The 18,658-nt window shown below is 38.3% G+C and overlaps 2 protein-coding genes across 2 annotated transcripts in view; both read right to left on the bottom strand.

Moving 5' to 3' along the window:
• The window catches only part of Strump (WASH complex subunit strump), a 107,857-nt gene extending 106,121 nt beyond the window's left edge, over positions 1-1,736 (bottom strand). The window contains exon 1 of the mRNA XM_083144068.1: positions 1,719-1,736. The gene's annotated coding sequence lies outside the window, so the exon portion shown is untranslated. The remainder of the gene's footprint in view (positions 1-1,718) is intronic.
• Positions 527-18,635, bottom strand: LOC146004980 (uncharacterized). Its single transcript, XM_083144071.1, has 4 exons — positions 18,562-18,635; positions 15,647-15,736; positions 6,424-6,516; positions 527-1,053 (listed from the first exon to the last, which is right to left on the bottom strand). Exons 1-4 carry the CDS (start codon positions 18,596-18,598, stop codon positions 572-574), a joined length of 702 nt encoding a protein of 233 aa, XP_083000197.1. The 5' UTR covers positions 18,599-18,635; the 3' UTR covers positions 527-571.
• Between the last annotated feature and the right edge of the window lie 23 nt (positions 18,636-18,658).

Consider the following 18,658-nt stretch of genomic DNA (forward strand, 5'->3'; position numbering starts at 1 on the left):
TTTCTTTCCGTAACTAATGTAACATTTATACGAGGCACATTCAGGACCTTCCAAATAGCAGTTAGCAGCACAAGATTTCTTCCATTAAGGAATTTACACACTCCATGTATGTCATATTATTTGGCCAGTAATACATTTTAATTTTTTTTTATCTTTTTCCTTATGTTTTCTTTCATTGAAAGTACCATAAAAATCAGAACGTTTCTTCATTTTTTGATGAACTTATTTCAACCGCATTTCACATTAGTGTCGTTATCTTGTATGGAATATTGTTTCCATATTCAGAAACTGCAGGATTCAAGCTTAACAACAATATATAACATGAAAGGGTTCCGTAAACATGAAAAATCAATGCAGGTGTCCCAAAATCATGGAATGACCCTGTACGGTTTCATGTTGGCTGTCTGAATTATTCCGTGCATAATACGCACCACAGTTTTTGGGGGCAAAAAATTTGGAAAAAAGTGCGCATTATACATGGGTAAATACGGTAAGTTGTGAGATTTCTTTAAGTGTATAATGATAACATGTGTTAACTTTATTTGTAAAATAAAATATAATAACAGGCAAATTATTGGGTGGCCTCGAGCCCCACAGGTGCATGTAAGTTGACACCACTGCTTGCTGGACATATCACCTCTTCATACATTGGAGTCTTCTGTTTAAGGAAACTTGCACTCTCTCCAAGCATTGTCTTTGATTCTCTGTCCACTGAAGTCATTTCAATTGCTTCCGAGTACTCGCCTTCAGACGCAACATACAATTCATTATCTATAACCACATCCTCCTTGTCGGCTTCTGAGTGAACCCCAGAGTCTAAACGAGTTCTGAAGGTTAATTCAGGGTACTCATATTCTACGGACGCTTGCGGAATCAGTCTGGGAACGGCATACACAACGGAATAATCTACATTTTCTTTCTGAAAGTCATCTTCAGGATTGTTTTTTCTTTCCATACGTAGTATCCTTCTCCGTCTTCTTTTGTGATATATATAGAAGGCAGCAAATACAAAAATAATTAAAAACAATATTCCAGCTACGATACCAGACAAAACTGGAAAATAAAAAAAAAATCAATCAATGTGCATGTTAATTGTTTCTGAAGTGGGTTGATTTTACACAAAAAATTTCAAAGATAAAATAAATTAATACTGAAATTAGCATTTGAAATGGAAAATATTAGCTGGGGGATGTTTGGTTGAGCCTTGGGGTTAGGTGGGAAGATACTCCTATGGGTTAACATAGTGACAATGAGGTATCTGGGGGATGTCATCCCACCAGATTTCCACCCACTTTTAGCACAGACTGGTATAAACAAGAAGATTGTCTCTCCCGTTTTAAAGGGCAGATAATTAATCAGAAGAGTATGAGCTTGAGTTTTTGTTTTGAGTCCAGTTCATGCACAGACAGGCTAATCGAGGCTGGACTTGAGTTTCAAGTGGGATCAGAAGTACTATGTGCCTCCACTGGCTATCAAACCCAGTATCCCTTGATTACAAGGTGCATGGTGTTGAAAAAAATAATATTTAAGAATTCAAGGAAGACTTGTACATAAGCAGAAGACTTTGTAAATGCAATAAGAAGTGTGGAAACTTTGCAGCAGATAAATGAACTAACAGAAAAAATGCAGCAAAGTAGAATACATTGATTTCAGATTAAACAAAAGCTAAGCGAGGATTGTAGTTTCAGAGACTGCAAGAGCTATTGTCATTTGTTTACCTTCTTTCCTTTCCAGAAGCATTTCATGTTTCTCAATAGCTTCAGGTGTACTGTAGTTTACATCCATCTCCGTAAAGTCTGGAAAACAAAAGTGTTGAGGCGAAACAAGAGTTTAATTAATAATAAAACATAGCATCATACCTGATGACCCAGGCAATGATTCCTTGATGGGAAATTATCCAATACAGTGGCACCTTGATAACTCAAACTTGAGGTGAACAAGAAAAAATTCGAGGTATCAAGGATTTCGACTTACCAAGGTTTGAGTTATTGAGGGCCAAATATATCAATATATCAATCAATATATCAATATGTTTATTCATCAATGCAATAGATGTCATTGGTACAAATGTAAAACATAATACAAGAATAGTATAAACATACAAATATAAAACATAATACAAGAATAGTATAAACATACAAATATAAAACATAATACAAGAATAGTATAAACATACAAATATAAAACATAATACAAGAATAGTATAAACATACAAATATAAAACATAATACAAGAATAGTATAAACATACAAATATAAGCTGACTTCGATATAGAGGTCTAAACACATTAACAATGATGGTTACATACACGGCAGGGTGGGGGAGTTCAAGTCCCGACACGATTGTTGATCACCTGACATTGTACGGACGCACCCTACACTTCGACTTATTGAGGTCCGTGCGACTAAAACTTCGAGTTATAGAGGTGATTAGAATTTAACTTCGACTCATAGAGGTTTTTCATAGTCTACCTTCAAGTTATTGAGCTCGAACAACATCTCATACACTAAATAAAAATTCGTTTTATCAAGGTTTTATTCGAGTTGTTGAGGTAAAATTATTGAGTGTTATGGACAATTCAAGGGGATTACAAAAAATTTGACTTATCAAGGAATTCAAGGTTCCACTGTATAACATCTTCTTTGTAAACTTTTCAAGTCCACTTTATGCACTGAGAAACTAACTCAAACTGGACCTACAGTTTCAAGTGAGATATGAATCACTATGCCCCATGCTGTGAATCTCTAGATTACAACCATGGTGGAGTGGTTAGCACATCGTGCTACAATGTCAGGGGTCCCGGGTTCAAATCCCAGCCTGGGCATGGATGTTTGTGAGTGTCCATTCATCAATTTCATCATATCATGACTCATTCCCATCTTCACAATTTAGCCAAAAGTGGCACAAAAAGCAAAGTAAATTAAAGCAAATCAATGAATCTAGATTACAAGATAACAGTGTTAATTATTGCACTATGAGAGAGTCCATTGACTATCTTCTTGTTACACCACGTGGCTAGATAATACATACTCCTTGAGAGAAAGGAATTAATGTAAAAAAAGGACAAAAGTAACAACATAAGACACACAAATGTTGGTTTGCTACATGTCACATTGGTATCATGAGTGATTCCGTCAAACCTAGTATCATACCTAGAGTAGGTGTAAGTGTAATGAAAACTACAATCACCAGTATTGGCCTACTCTTACCAAAAATTTAAAGTGTAATATATATATATATATACAGTATTTAAGTCTTAAGTGAGAATTAATGAGCAAATGAAGCAACAATGCAGCTCCATGAAAGAATTGGGGAAGGGATTCTCTTGTACATTGTTCATCTCTAGTCATGGATGGCTGGAAGATTTTTTCCAGGGCAAGCAAGGCATATTTTATCCAATAGCCACACCTCCTTACAAACACTCCTGTTTGATGTTAGCTACCATGCTCCTGCAATGCCCTTACAATAGTTAAAATAAATTACTGTGGCTGAAATGAAATCATGTGTGAAATATGTAATTTTAGGTTGCCGTTCATTTTTCATGAGAGAGACATGACTATGCTCACCGCTCTTCTGAACAGCCTTTTCTCTAGTTGAATTCAAAGCAGCGTCATTCTGAATATACATCATTTAATTAAAATTACACATTTCAATTCACAGTTCATTTGGACTTAATGATACAAAGGATTCAAGATGAAGAAAATTGCCAAGAGGAAAGGTGAAACTTCAAAAATACAGAGTACATAAAAGTTCCACTCTTTGAAATTCTTTTGTAATGCTACAAATTTGAACTAAGAATTTATTTTTCAATCAACATGAAATCAACTGCAATTAACGAGAAATCTCATGTATGTTATACACATGTGCCATGTAGATTTTATATTTTGAAAAAGCTATTGAATTTCCACATGCTACAGAGCATATATATCAAATTTTCTTCTTGTCATTTAGTATGTTTTGAATATGATAATAGGCAGGCTGCTGTTTAAGAATTAATATGAGAAGGAGGCCAGATGCTTCGAGACTTGTTGCGACAAGTCTGACACTTACTCTCCAAAGTCTTGTTTCACACTTCAGTAAAGTAGAATATACAGGCCATTCGGTTTAGCTTGAGCTCTGACCTTCAGCTGTGCAGAAGCCTGCCGTCAGCGCGAGGATGCTAGAGTTCCACTGAGAGCAGAGTTGCTAACTGCCTTAACAATTACCTATATCCATAATCTGACTTCAGAGCTTATTGGTAGGTGTGTTCGATACTTACTGCATATTTATATATATATATATATATATATATATATATAAAGCGACAGTTTAAGAAGGTGATAGTTTAAGAGAAAAAATGACAGGATTCTTTTTGTCGGTGAAACCCCATTGATTAAGCCCCTCGGTTAAAGAGGCATCCTCCCTCTCCTCCTCTCCGGAGGGGGGGGGGGAAGATCGTGTTACCATGAGTAAGGTGATTGTTGCTTAGGGGGTTTTATTCAATGGAAGCTGAGGTGAAAACTGGAATGACTATTGGAGAAGGCAAAGTGATTCATAGTCAGAGTTGAGAAATTATCTTAACGTGCATAAATTTATGAAGAAAGAGGGTGACAGTGGTCTTACGTTGAACTTGAAACAAGTGCAAAAGCATGTTTCCGCATCTACTGATATGTCAGTAAGTACTTTGAAATGAATATGATCACTACAAAGTAACTGGGATGGGAAGGGATCAGTAACGACAAACAAACCATGTAGATGAAAGAGATTTAAAAGTAATGTGGACGAATTTGACAATATGTTATTCGTAGAACAATTGACGAATTTCACTATCATGAAGGACAGCGTGCTACTTTAGATTCGTAAGTATTTTTTTATGACACAACAGTGTATAGCCTTTGCCAGTTTCATGTCTAGTAGAATTGTAACTTTCGCATATTGCAACACTGCTCTTATGAGTCACGTGATGTCTTCTGCAGACGACCAACCTTTCCCGCTTTGCGCATTCCAGAGCTCAGGCTATACCGAATGCGCTGTAAGTTATATTAAAGTTCCAAGTAAACTGAAATTACTTTATTATTTGACTTACCTAGACATATAAGTAGCTGTATTTATTTATAGATACATTTATATGTTGGTTAACATAATGTTACAGTAAAATGGAGACAACTGAGATGTTTCAAGACTCAAGATGACACCAAGAATGAGGTAGGTTTGTGTAACTCGAGATAAAACCAAGAATGAAATAGACATCGTTATCCATGAGATAATGATGACACCATGGTAAGCTCTACCTCATCACATGTTAATACAATACACAGTTAGAAATGCATGAGCCAACTCCCATGGTGGGTCCTGCACCTTGGCCAAGTGGTCTAAGGCATCATGCTTTGGGCTCCGGTTAAGGGAAGTGGGCAGCTTCGAGTCTGCTGGGGGAAGCGTAACAACTTTTCTCCTGAGCTTTCGGCCTGTGTGTGGAACCCGCGGCCACCCACCACCATGAGGAAATTGGTGAGTAACCCAGTCACGGAAACCTACAATGACTGACCACACGTCACCCCATAACTGGGTGGATGGCACTGGGGAGCGGAAGTTGATGAAACGTCATCTTTTTTCTGACATCTCTACACTTAGTCTAGAACTCAAAAAAGGTAATTTTAAAGTACATTTATTTGCATTTTTTTTTGACAATTTTCAGGTTTTAGGTCATTTTCCCATCATTTTTCGCAATATTCGGTGTATTGTTTCATCATATTTTGTCACTTCTTTCATTTTGGTAATATTCTTGAGTCTTTTCACCAAGGTGATCATAGACCTATATATATCTCGCAGGATTGCAATTTACGAGCAAAAGAAATGCTGAACTGGTGACAGTCTTTGTCGTCTTGGGGGAAACGACTTTTTCATTAAATTGTTTTAAAACTATTTGGTTGCTTCCAGCGGAAATCCTCGTTGCATATTTTGATTGAATGTGCATGTGGTATCATTTGGTGCCTTTTTATTTTGAAAGCAAGATTTCATTTTGTTTAATTTCCTTTTCATTTCAATTTTTAACCTGAAACTAACAAATTTATGCTCATTTTTTACGTCATTATTTCCCCATTTTTTAGGACATTCTTTAGGTCATATACCTATATTTTTTAGGTCATCAACTTCCGCTACCTAATGATCACCCACATCGACAGATGAGAGTGAGACTGGCAGTTGGTAGGTAGGCCCTCGACAACAAAGGTGCTATTGCACCACGGGTTATTAACCGCCGTGCTGGAGTGGTTAGAACCCCTGGTGCGAATCCCAGCCTGGGCATGTGTGTTCTTTGTGAGTGTCCCTTCACCATCTCCTCATATCATCACTCATCCTCATCATCGTAATTAGCCAAGCGTGGCAGAAACGATGCTAAATTACAAACATCAAAACATAAATATATGAAAATATTGCTTGACTTACCTTCAACTGTAAAAATTGTTGTACTCTCCTGTGTAGTAGTACTAGTTACAATATCTTCTGTAAATTCCACAAAGTTTGGGGTTGAAGTGGAACCTGAAGATGCATAAGAAGATTAAAACATTAATGGAGATTCAAATGTATAAATCTGAAGTGGGTTTTTTCTCTGCTTGGCTCCCCTAGGCAGAAAAATACTTTGCCAATGCCTTTTTGAAATGAATGTGCTGTGCCAGCAACTAACTACATTAGTAATAATAATGATAACAATAATAATACATGTATATTGAACTTATCAGGTACTAGACAGGCAAGGGGTGTTTATGGCATGCTAAACAGTGAGAAATAGCATTTGGCTGAACAGTTGGTTGGAGCCATGGACAAGAAAAGCAGTGCAATTTCTAAATTAAAAATTATTCCAAGTCTTCTTTGTAATGCTCTTGCAATGTTAACTTTTAAGAGTTTGTTGCTGTCACGTCCTGACAAATTATGGAAATCAAATTTGCTATAAAACTCTTGTAATGATTTTCTCCCTCTTCTCTAGTTCAGAGATCAATTGTTCTACAACTACCTGAAATGTATCCACACGAAAAATCTTCCTTTTCTTTAAAAATAATGTCAAACTCAGCTTCTTCCCATTACAGTGTTCTTGATCATTGTAGCTATTTTGTATGATTTTATCTTACTTTTTTTTAAAAAAAAGCTGCCGTTTTCATACATGTCAAACATAGAATGACTCTTGCTCACGTGTTCAAGTGGTGAGTTGTACAGTCCAGAGGCGAAGATATAGTACAAGCAATGCAAGCACTGCTTGCATAATTCGAATATCATTTAATGTACTTAATGTTCTAACCGTATTTAGTTTCCATCGCACTCGATTTCGCGAAAAAATGCGGCCGCAAACTCCCCCAGCAGCTCTGTAGCAAGCACCAGCCTCAATGCTTGCAGCCGTTCTGCGGGAAAATAAGGCCTCCGAAGGAGTCACATGGCGAAGCGTGAAATTTTGGTGGAACCCGTCCACAAAGCTTCTACAAAAAGCTGTGCTTTCCGAGCTTGCGTGATTCCCGAAAATAGCCGAGTTCAACCGAAAGCAGAAGGATTCATCTATGGGTACGTTGCCAGCAAAAAACTAGTAACGAATATTTGTCTTCATGAACACGTAAACAAGATCGCAAATATAATAATAATTGTTAGTCATAAAATAACTAAAAGAAGTTATTATCACTGTTCTAAATTCCATATATATCATATTATATTACAAATTATTTTAGATTTCGCGAAATATAAAACGCGTAAAAAAAGTTGACATTGGGAGTTGGGGCAGTGGAATTTCTGCACCCCCGTGAAGAGTTTTCTCAGGGAGGGAGGGAAGATTGGACGGACCTTGGTCCCGCACCCTGCTTCCTGGTCGGTCCAGCTCAAATTACGCCAGAAGTGATGACCACTACCAGTGTTTGCAACTGCCAAATTATTTACGCAGTAATTCAAGTGAGCTCTTTCACAAATTTTACAATCAATAAATTGACTGCTTTTGAATAAAACTTGGGGTGAAAATAAAGCTATCTGAGAAAGAACTATCTACTGATATTTGTACATGGCATAGAAGTAAATCGTATACATTCTGCATTTTATGAGCACAAGAATATGTTTTAATGATTGATTGATTGATTTGTTGTTTTAAGTCCACTTTATGCACAGTAAGGCTAATCGGGACTGGACCTACAGTTTAAAATGGGATCTGAAACACTTGTGCCTCCACCGGGTATCGAACCCAGAACCCCTTGATTACAAGGCGACGACACTACCACTGCGCCATCGGGGAGGCCCGAATATGTTTTAAGTTCTATTATTATGACGCAAGTGGTGTTCCCAGGGTCTTTTTACGGTCCACATTTTGTCATCTTTTCCTTCCTTTGACGTTTTTTCTTAGATATACTGGGCCAAAAGGGGGTTATGTCTACCATCCACCCCCCCCCCCCTTCACCCCGGGCACGCCATTGAATGACACTTTATTACTTAAATATTAATGTACATACCAGTGGCGGCTCGTGGTGATCCAAAGTGGAGGGGCGATAGCTCACAAATTTGCTCTATTGATTTGCTTTATTTTACTTCGCCTCTTGTGCCACATTTGGCTAATTTGCGAAGATGGGGATGAGTGATATGATGAAATTGATGAATGGACACTCACAAAATCCATGCCCAGGCCGGGATTCGAACACGGGATCCCTGGCGTCGTAGCGCGATGTGCTAACCACCCCGCCACGGGGGGCGTATTTACAAACCCTATAGTACTGCAGAACCTCCAGCGACATTTGGCTACTGATTGGCTGCCATTCCGGAAGTTGATGCAGCGTTCCTTCAAGTTAACGCTAGATGGCAGGGTTCAAATTAACAGTGTAGATTTCAGATATCCATCCCAACAAGATAAGAAACCCATTTACACTAAGGTTCCTTTTTTAGCAAAATTATTTAAATTAATGTTTTAGAAGACAGAAATCAGAACTCTTCTTGAAGTGAATGATTTTTCTATTTAAAGTCACATCAGTGCAAACATTGTAACTACCAATGACTACTGAGAAAATTATGTATATCCAACGTATAGCATTTTAAACATTTATTTTATTATATAAACGTAATTTCTTAACATAATTTCGACAATCTGTTTACAAACTTTATAATCCCAAGTCTTATTTTTCTATACTTTTGCTGTAAATGAAGAAGCAAGGAACAATGGACACGGAACATAAACACTTCCGGTGCACACAGCCAATAAGAACGTGTTATATACCTCTGGTTCTGGTTTGTAAATACGCCCACGGGGGCCGGCAAAAATTTGCTCTACTAGTAATGCGAGTTTAAATGATGAATTTCGTATAACAGCCAACGTGATAAGAAATTGATACGTTCGTGTTTACCGAATATCATGTTTTACACGTTTTAAATTAATAATTATTTAACAGTAATGCAGGCGCGGCTCGTGCATAATTTTCCTGGGGGTTCACCAAAATTATGCAAAGTGGACTTATCTAAACCTTTTGAGACACTACACGCTTTGGTTCGTAGAGATAGTACTGGGAAAATTATCAAATTTTGGCCTGTAGATTACTGACAAAGTTAATTTGCTTATGTTCAGATAACAGTGACAGCACCAAGGAGTGTGTGTGTAGGGGGCGATCATTTTATTTTAAGATTTTCGTATGGTATTGTATTTAGGGGTATCTCAGAATTCAGAAAATATTCTCGCCTCAATTTTGCCTCTTCCACTCTTGCCAACTCTTTTCTGGTCCCACCACTGTCAAATAGACTATATTATTGGAACTGGATCCTGAACCTACAGTTAAAAATACAAATCTCTGCCTGCTAAAATGAGTATGTATCAGTAATCGAACCCAAGACCCCTTGATTACAAGATAATTCTTATATAACTATTCGAAAGTATATCGCTAAATCAAAGCGATTAGATTCTATTCTATGCAATATGTTAACTTCTCGCACAGCAACAACTACACTCCTTCCAATACACAATCCACCTCACTTCACTCAACGTATCACTATGCCATATATATTTCAATCACCAGCCATGCACTTCAAAACAAACTAACAAGTATGGAGACAATGACACGTAACAAAGTTAAATGCGCGCGTCCCTTCGAACACCCTCTCGCGCTAGAGTATAACTGATCGCACGAAACCCAAACAACTTTTTGGTCGTCTTCTGACGTAAGTGCGAAATGCCTTCATTGTTAGGTTAGGCTTGAATAAATAGCAAATATTACATTTTTGGTCAAGCACGGTAAGCCCCGAAAATTGAGTGTATATATTCTAAGACAACTAAACCTAAAAAGCCTAACATGTCAACGAAAGCATTTAGTCTGACGTAAGAAGACCAAAAGGTTGTTTAAGTCTTGTCCGATAAGCAACCCCTCGCCCTCGCGCTATTTTTGACTTTTCGGCTCCTTCCACCTGAAGTGTTTCCATCTTAAAGATGAAAACTCTGAATGTGTAGGCAAGTTGTTTTCTATCATATTTATCTTATTTGTCCCATCATCTTTACTTCTAGCTTTCGTTTGGGGTCACCTCTACATTTATATTACACCCTCTTCATTAATCTAATAAGTCTTGTAAAATATAAAAATACAAAGAGAATGCCAAATGAATTCAAATTGAAACACATAGTGCAACACTGGAAGAGAGAAGAGCGTGGTTGACTCCAGCTCGCTGGTGATCCTACGAACTGCGCATGTCCGTTTTGACGAGACGACCTTCCTGGAGTAGCCGACTGCATGTATTTTCGCCATATGTACGCGTCGAGCTTCTGCTAGCCGTCCTAAGCTTTTAGCATGGTAGGGGTTGGCTTGCGGAGGTTCAGCGGAGGCTTTGCACGAAACGGAATTACGGGGGAGCTGAGTGGCTCTGGCCCCGGTTTCTCCTTCTCACTAAGAGAATTTGCCACTCTACGCTTATGAACTTCTCAGTTATTGTTTATTTTGTATATTACTGGGGGTTCACTGCACATTTGCGCTATACAGCCAACCGCGCCTGCAGTAATGCGAAGAAGATGGAAGAAGAAAGATAATTCTAAGAGATTTAGTCGTTTAACAGAAGAAGGGATATTAATTTTTACACAACTTGATAAGCACAATGACGAATATTTACGTGAATTGATCGTGAAAATTTCTAGTAAAAAGTTACACAGAAAATGTCTCCTGTCCAACATGACTAATTGATATGTGAAATAGGGCACCAAAATAAATATCTCACTGGAAAGGTGATATCTGCTTTACCAGAAGCTCTAAAGTAAAAACTTCAAACTTACCAGAAATCTTCAGACATGCTTGTAACTGAAATTCATCCTTCTGTCCTTCAACGTGAAATTTGCAAGTGAACTCACGACCTCCCTTCTTTGACACTTGTTCTAGATTCAAATTCGGACTAGATTTTTTGTTTATTTTTTCATCCAGACTTCTGACTTCTGGTAGAAAAACTTCGCACCAACAATTTCTCCACACTGTTCATCGCGACAAATGCACAACTACCGAAAAAGCTTCACTTCACTTTTCCATGGAAAACGAAGAGTCGTTTTATTGCTTCGGGGTTGCCAGACAATTTTGCCAAATTTTAAGAAATTTGTAGTTTACAGGTTCCTGTAGCGACTCTTGGTGAGTTTAAATGACGAGTTTTTAATTTATTTAACATCCGCCTTGAAAAGAAATTGGAGAACTTTGTCACATTATCAGGATTTTTTTCAAAGGTGCTAATCAAAACATGTATTTAAATCTACATGATGTACTCCACATCATTGTAATCCAAATGTACTTTTCACTAAATTCAGAAAAAATACAACGCATATAGCTACACGATAATTTTGCGTGTAACAAGAATCTATAGCCGACTTCCGTGGCTAGCATACCGGATTACAAAGCCAGCAGCGGCGTATACTCTGGGTCACCTAGGTAATCGGAGATGACCCGGCTATAATTTTTTAAAAAGTTGTTTTTTTATTTCTTCACAATATTCTTCCGAACCAATCTTTGTCACATATTTCTTTGCTTCCAGCGCGAAAATGTTTTCAACCGTTTGCCGCGGAATGTCCGTGAGGCTTTTTCTCCAGCTGGTGGAATCTGGTGACGTCATGGTGAGATTCCACCGGCTTCCTTTAAATCCCTTACGGGAGGGGTAGGAAACACTGCTTCTCAGGCGCGGTTATTCCGTGGCAAGGGTAAGCTCCTTCTGGAGAGAGTCCATCGGTCGCACTCTCCACCCCAGAGCCTTTGCCGTTCCCTCGGCTGGCAGTGGCGCCCTCTTCTGCCATTCTTCCCCGATGGCCTTTGTATCGTAGGAGCTGTGTTGTTTACGACAGGGAAATTTCTCGGGAAAAAAAAACAACAGAATTCTGGGTTCACAAATTGCGTACTGAAAAAGAAAGTAGAGAAAATACATCTGAAAATGCGCGAGAAACAGGGAAATCTGAACAACATTTGCGAACCAATTCTATGTTAATTCTCATTTTACATTTGCTTCTGTCTTACTGATCTCTGCTATTTCAACAGATATTGTAAAAGGAAAAAAAACTTTAATATTGAAAATGAAGGTAATTAAATAAATTAAAATTTGAACTAGAAATTCAAGAAATTACACCGACCTCCGTTGCGGAGTGTTAGCACAGCTCCCTACGACGCCAGAGCTACAGGGTTCGAATACAGGCCTGGGTGTTCTTGGTAAATGTCCCTTCATAAATGTCATATCATCACTCGTAGTGATTAACCAAAATTGGCAGAAAAGCGACGTCAAATAACAATTTAATCAATCGATTAATGAAGTAATTAAACTATATGCTTACTTTTTTCATTTTTGTATTTTAAGATGCGTGATTACTTTCTTTGTAGCCTTCAAAACCAGTACTTCTTTCACAGAAATGAATAATTTTTAAAAGGGAAAGCTATCAGAAATAAATTATATATATATACGTACACATAAATTAGTTAATTTAAGTTGTTTTTCCCCCGCTTTAGATTAATAATGATCATAAAGATAAAAGATGTATGAATAAAATATATAAACAAAAAAAGCAATGATTCCAACTTATAAAACCTTGCGCATCGCAGGGAATTTAAAGCTGGGAAAGGGAATTTTTCAGCATCCATAGGGAATTTAATTCTGAGTCAAGAAGTAAGGAACCACAATAGAAGATTGGCGCAGGGAATTGAATGCGTGTTGTAGGTGGCTTTGTGCTGTTCTTCCTATTAGCGATTCGAAAATGTAATATTTGTTTAGCTGTTAGTGGTTTGTATTCGTGCTAGTGCTGTGTTTACTGAAGTTAAAAGCAATGGATATAATACAATATTTGCGTGTGAAAATATTTGGAACGGGATCTTTTCCGGAGAAATTGGAAATAGTTAATGTAGGTAGGCCAGTAACATCTCTTGTACACAGGTCTTGAACTTAAACTTCCATGTATACAAACAAAAATCGGGAATGCACGAGTAACTGGACACTGGGGTAACTTGAATTTTAGACTTCAATTAATATTGACGGTTTTTATTTCACTACCGCATTCCTTTCATATTCTTTGTTACAGGTTTTTTCTTATAGATTTATTATATTTTCTTGTTTTATTATTTGAAATTCTAAACGTAGATTAACTGCAAGTGCAATCACAACAATTATTTGACAGTGGTCGCAACAATAAGGTAACATTTTTATCACATATATTCATAAATCCTGTATGGATGTTGAGGTAAATTTGCAGGGAGACTTGAGGAGTGGGTGGATGAATCAAGTGTCGGAGATTACCCACTAGTTAAAACCAGGATACGCCACTGAAAGCCAGGGCTCCTGGGTTCGAATCCCGGCATGGGTATGTGTGTTCTTTGTGAGTGCCCCTCCACCAATTTCATTATACCATCATCACTCATCCTCATCGTCGTGATTACCGAAAAGTAGCAAAAAGCGACGATAAATAACAAAAATCATGCAAGAGTCTGTACTTATTCAGTTAGCGACATTTTCTTTCCTCATTGGAAATTGCGTTATTTATTGCTCTACTCTTGTCATAAATGAATAAGATTATGGAATACAGAATATTTTTTTCAACGGTTGGTAATTTTCTTTCTTACGTTAACTTCATTGCTTCTGGCAACTCTTCATTGTTTACCGTTCTCCGAAGAGAGAGCCAGTTTTGCCTAGGAGGTGGGTTTCGGACGACAAACCCTCCGTCCTCCCAGCCAGGGATCCCGCGCGTGTTATTCCCTCAGTTTCCTCGCCATTTACCCCTCGCGACCGCGACTGAGAATGCTCTACGTCTCGTAAATTGGGAGGACGGCGCCCCGCCAGATTTCTCTCGAAGTTCCGTATTCCCCCGCACGGTGGCGTGCAAACTTTGCAATTGTCGCGGAAGAATGAATACAGAACCGACTAACCAACGATCTATAAGCAATGGAATATTTGCAATTCAGACAATGTAAAAGCTAACATGTAAATGTTAATGTAATGTTTGTTCACTTGCGGTTGCACATGGCAGTGCGGCGTCCGTATCGTCCTTATGAGCGGCCGCCCCTGGTACATACTCGTTCTGCTGAAATGATTCTGATTCCTCCGCGTAATTTTTATCTCCAAACTGATATATCTTTCCTTTGTGACGGATAAAATTAAGGAAATAGGTTGGTATCACTTTCTGTTGTTTCAGAGATTTTCAATTTGATCTTGTGTGGATGCTTGTATTTGCAGTTGTGGAAAGCGCGTGGGATAGTGTGAGTGTTTGTTGCTTCGTGTTTTGTGCTGTGAATTTATCGGAATGAACGCGTATTTAGGAACGGTTGATGTGAAGTGCGGGTGTATTATTGAGCAATTGAAAATTGCTTCGTTTAGCTCGAGAGAGATAAGTGTTAAAATGAAAATCGTGGAAGGGGGTCGACCAACACCAAGAGTTTGAAATTTATTGTGGTGAGTACATCGTCTATGCCTGTGTTTCTTTGCTTTGAAATGAATTTTTTATTGTTTGTGTTTAACTTTTTATTTAGTGTTTAAGTTACTCCAATGCGGTTTTAGGGTGCCCAAAAATACTAAATTACATCATGCAGCGTAAAATAAACAAATGATTCCCATTTTTTTTTTATCTAAATCGGTTTGGTCACCGTTTGACCATATTAAATAATAATGAACAAATAAAGGTACTAATAAGTAAGTAAGAAATAAGTAAGTCGTATGCGGAAAGTTCGCATATGCAAAACGTTTAATATCATATGAATAACGTTACCTGGATTTTTTTAAAAAAGTAAATGTGACGTTTGCGGATCATATGGTTTATTTTTAGTACAGTCACTTTATTACGATATTTTGACAAATCCAGCGACTGGGTAAATGAGGCTATAAACCTTGAATCTTTCCCCTCGGCATGTCGTTGTACTACATGTTTTGTTGTACTGAAACATTGCTTGCCTCCTTCGTAAGACTACGCTTCGCTACTGGTACAGTCCCGGATGCTTCTGGGTTGTAATGATCCCATTCAAAGTCAATGGGGTTGTTACAGCCCAGAAGTCTCCGTGACTGTACAAGTTTACTACAGCTCCAATTTTGATATCAACATTTTGCAAAGAAATATACGCAGCATCGAAACTCTTTAAGATGGCTGACTACAACGTAGTTAACAGACATTGTAGAGTGCACAAAAATCCAGTTGCCTGATTCAAAATTTTTCTGATTTACATTAATACATATTTTTACTCACTCTGTACATCGTTTATCCATTTGCTGATTTCCGTAGTTGACTTGGTCACTGTTACTGTTGTAGTGGTTGTAGTACTGCTATCAGGACAGCCTGAAATAAGTATTTATTTGGATATAGCAGAAGAAAATAGTTGTTGAGTGAAAACATCCAATTGTGAATATATTTTGCTCCGTTTTTATATCATTGAGCGTAATTGACCATAAGAGATGGGAGAGGTTTATCTTCAAGTCAGTTTTATCTTTTGCCACCTTTTCCGCAGGAAAATGATCTTTCAGAAAAGAAAATCTTTCAGGAAAGCTAGGTAAAAGGAAGTCATAACCCCCACCCTGAAAGAATTACCAAGTAGCACTGAAATTAAGTGATGAAAATGTGTTCAGCATTTCTTGTGCAATTGAGACTTATACAGGGTGTCTATAAAGTCACCTAACATTTCTGCATGAACAGGATTTATGGTACAAAATACAATATGTACTGAAACATATATCACAGTGGACACAAAATCAGTGTAACTCAATGTGACCACCCCTCAAGTCTAGACACAGATGCCAACAATCCACCACAGCCCGAAACACCTTCTCCAACAGAGCTGGTGTAATCTCAGCAACTGCGGCCGTAATGCGTTGTTTCAGCTGGGATATGCTGTGGATCCTCGCCCCGTACACCTTAGACTTGATAAACCCTCAAATGAAAAAGTCTAAGGGGGTCAGATCGAGGGGGGGGGGGCAACAACCCATTGCGAGAAACAACCAATCCATCTACCAGTGAAAACTTTGTTTAGGTGATCACGAACGATGATGACAAGATGGGGTAGTGCCCCATCCTGTTGGTGCATAGTAAGAAGCTTGGTGTGCCCCAATCCACCATGCTATGAGCCACAGTTGGTAAATGCTAGGATTATGGATACTGAGTCATGTGGTCGATGCAGTGGGGCTACGTGTGATCGCGTCCTGTACATTTTCCACAATTTATGGTGTTATGGCTGGCGTACCAGGACGTTCTTCGTCCTCAACACTACCTATTCACTTGAATTTGTTGACCAGGTTCTTAATGGCCAGCCTGGTGGGGCCTGGTTTTCTGAATTTCCGAGTGAAGTCCGTCCGCACCTGTTCATATGTCATTCCACGCAGACGAGCACAAACAACAGCTATTCTCTCTTCTATAGAGTACATTTTATCAGATCACTTGGAAAAAAGAAAAGATTTCTTATTAGTTCATTGAAATGTTAAGTGACTTTATAGACACACTGTATATTTCCACTTAACCTGCTGGGACACAAAGATTAGACTGAGATCCTACAGCTTTGAATAACAGGGCCAAATAACATTTATACACACTTCTATTTATAATAAATTTTGCACCGTGGCCATGTGGTCTAAGAGGCAAGCTTTGGGCTCTGGCTACGTGACGTACACAGGTTCGAGTCTCCTGGAGAAAGTGAAACAACTTTTCTCCTGAGATTTCGCCCTGTGTATGGGATCGTTGGCCACCCACCATCGTGAGGAAATTGGGGTCTATGAATGAGTAGCGCCACAGAAAATCTACAGCAACAACTGGGGATTCCTCGTGCTGACCACACGTCACCCTGCAAGTGGTTTGATTGGCAGGCAATGGGTAGATAGGCTCTTGGCCTCATTGGCTGTTATGCCACAGGTTCAGTGGCAGCGATTAGGGGGGGCAGTTGGCCCCCACTTTTCGCCACTTTTGTCCCCACACGATGCTAAACCTTATATGCAAAAGGAAATATAGTGTCTTTGCCCCTCCCCCCCAGTTGTGGAACCCAATCGCCGCCACTGCACAGGTTATTATACGTATTATTACTAATTATAATAAAATATTAATCAAAACTTTACTTTTCATCAACTGGATTTAGTATACTTTTTGGTTATTCAATAAATATTCAATTTCTTATCTTCTTGACATTAATTTCCTTGTCAGGGAAGTTGACTTTTTTAAAAAAAAATTAGCGATCTTAATTACACGTCAGCTAGATAATGAATACGTGCTAATATATACACGTATGTATTTCTTTTTAACTATTCATGTAATGATAACAATACAATATTAATTTATTTATATATTGTGAATAGACCTATAAATCATATTAACATATTAATTTAACCATCTATGTTATTGTTATTATTATTATTATTATTTTGGGGAACCACGGTGGTCTACTCAGTAGTCGACTTCCGTGGCAGAGTGGTCATTGTTGCCAGGTGTCCCTGGTTCGAATCCCGGTTCAGACATGGATGTTTGTGTTTGTCTGTCCTGAATGAAAAAGTCGATTGATTGATTGATTTGCTTTATTTTAGTTCGCGTTTTGTGACACTTTTGGCTAATTTGCGAAGATGGCGATGAGTGATGATGATACGAAAATTGATATGAGGTAGGGGAAAGCTGCCGCTTAGGGACTTCCTTTATATGGCGTCTGACTGCCACGTCGGAGATCCAGGTTCGATTCCAGGGGTGGGTTATCCAAGGTCGGAATTTCTCCGGCCTTGCCCCGCTCCGGGGCTCACCCAGCCGCAAATCAATGTGTACTTTTGGGCAACTTTGGTGGGGGAAAGGCGAACAGAGCGTGGTGCTGATCACATCACCTACAGGATATCGTTGATAGGGTCATATAAAATAAAAATAATAATAATAATAATACTTGGTAAGTTTTTCGAGAGGGGGTCCGGACTCCTTGGACCCCCTAAATAAAGTTACTTTTTATGGACTAGCATGTATAAATTAGTTACTTTTTGTAACGAGTAGCTTTTCGAACACTTGTTATTATTTAAAAGGATTGATACCGGGTTGCCTCTATAAAAAGTTGGGTCATCCTATGCAACTTATACGGAATGATAAATATAGAGTTCATGATAGTTTACATATAACCGAGTTCATAAAATATAATAATCTGGCACACTTACCAAGAAATTCCAAAGTCAGAGTGCAAAGAACTCCCATTTTCTGCCGTCAAGCAGACACTAAAACATCTCCTTTTCTACCTGCTGTTGACAAGTGGCG

Source organism: Lepisma saccharinum, chromosome 22 (assembly GCF_977018435.1).
Source record: "Lepisma saccharinum chromosome 22, izLepSacc3.1, whole genome shotgun sequence".
In the NCBI taxonomy this organism is placed as follows: Eukaryota; Metazoa; Arthropoda; class Insecta; order Zygentoma; family Lepismatidae; genus Lepisma; species Lepisma saccharinum.